The following is a 1,712-nucleotide window of genomic DNA, read 5'->3' on the forward strand; positions in this document are numbered from 1 at the left end:
CCAGCACACTTCCACGTGCATGGATATAAGTACCCTGCAATGAAGGAATACAGAGGGCAAGCATCTGATATAATCATCACAAACTGAGGGAAGAGCCCATGCTATGAAGGCAATTTAAGTATTAACATATTTTGAACTGTGATGAAAGTAGATTTGAAAATAAGATGTAATGAATACTATAATATCATACTAACATTGAATTTATCATAGATGACAAAATTTCCTTGTGCTTCATTTGTAATGCATAATTTTCTCTTAGTAAGTGACTAAGATCAAAATATAATTGAAGGTGTTTTCTTAGAAAATACTCAAACAATAATACGTACAGTTGCAGCATGCTTAAACATTTGCCTTAGACATTCAGACTTGGTGAGCTACTTGTTTCTTCTACAGGGAAATGGGGGGAAATCAGACTTCCATCACAGAGTTCCACCTATTGGGATTTCCCATTGACCCAAGGATTCAGATGCTCCTCTTTGGGCTCTTCTCCCTGTTCTACATCTTCACCCTGCTGGGGAATGGGACCATCTTAGGGCTCATCTCACTGGACTTCAGACTCCACACCCCCATGTACTTCTTCCTCTCACACCTGGCAGTCGTCGACATCGCCTATGCTTGCAACACGGTGCCCCAGATGCTGGTGAACCTCCTGCATCCAGCCAAGTCCATCTCCTTTGCTGGCTGCATGACCCAGATGTTTCTGTTTTTGAGTTTTGCACATACAGAATGTCTCCTCCTGGTGGTGATGTCCTATGATCGGTACGTGGCCATCTGCCACCCTCTCTGATATTCCGTCATCATGACCTGGAGAGCCTGCATCACTTTGGCATTGACTTCCTGGATTTTAGGAGTCTTATTGGCCCTTGTCCATCTAGTGTTACTGCTACCACTGTCCTTCTGTGGACCTCAGAAACTTAATCACTTTTTCTGTGAAATTATGGCTGTTCTCAAACTTGCCTGTGCAGATACCCACATTAATGAGGTAATGGTTTTGGCAGGGGCAGTGTCTGTGCTGGTGGGACCCTTCTTTTCCATTGTAATATCTTATGTTCATATTCTATGTGCCATTCTAAAGATCCAGTCAGGAGAGGGGCGCCAGAAAGCCTTCTCCATCTGCTTCTCCCATCTCTGTGTGGTTGGACTCTTTTATGGTACAGCCATCATCACATATGTTGAGCCCCAATATGAGAGCCCCAAAGAGCAGAAGAAATATCTCCTGCTGTTTCACAGCCTCTTCAATCCCATGTTTAATCCCCTAATTTATAGTCTTAGGAACAAGGAAGTCCAAGGTGCTCTAAAGAGGGTGCTTGAAAAGGAGAGAACTTCATGAAAGCCTGAAAGAATCATAAAATAGCTGGCTTTAAAGGGCTTTGAGATTACATGTGAACCCATACCTACTCAGGATACATAATCACACTCTAGGGAACCGTTTCCATCTTCTTGAAATTTTCCTATGACTACCTCCCGAGAAAGCCCATTCTGCTTTCCTCTCTCCAGCATTGAAGGTCGGAGCTGCACAATTAATAAAAATATGTTTATACTAGCTATATAGTGTACACACTTTTAATATAATTATGTGAAATATTCTGAAAGTTGGAAATAAATGTGTATCTTTTTGTTCTGTAAATAGGACTTGAAGGTGAATTTTTGTAGAATAAGGATATAGGAGTTAGGAGAGACTGATAACAAAGTCATTATTTAATTATTCTTAA

The 1,712-nt window shown here is 41.2% G+C and overlaps 1 protein-coding gene across 1 annotated transcript; it reads left to right on the plus strand.

Annotated features, from left to right (window-relative positions):
* The first annotated feature begins 397 nt into the window (after window positions 1-397).
* On the plus strand, window positions 398-1,330 carry LOC100435154 (olfactory receptor 2A25). Its single transcript, XM_002818610.4, is given in 1 exon segment — window positions 398-1,330. A coding segment is annotated over 1 exon segment (933 nt).
* The last annotated feature ends 382 nt before the right edge of the window (window positions 1,331-1,712 follow it).

The sequence above is a fragment of the Pongo abelii genome, chromosome 6 (genome assembly GCF_028885655.2).
Source record: "Pongo abelii isolate AG06213 chromosome 6, NHGRI_mPonAbe1-v2.0_pri, whole genome shotgun sequence".
Classification (NCBI taxonomy): domain Eukaryota; kingdom Metazoa; phylum Chordata; class Mammalia; order Primates; family Hominidae; genus Pongo; species Pongo abelii.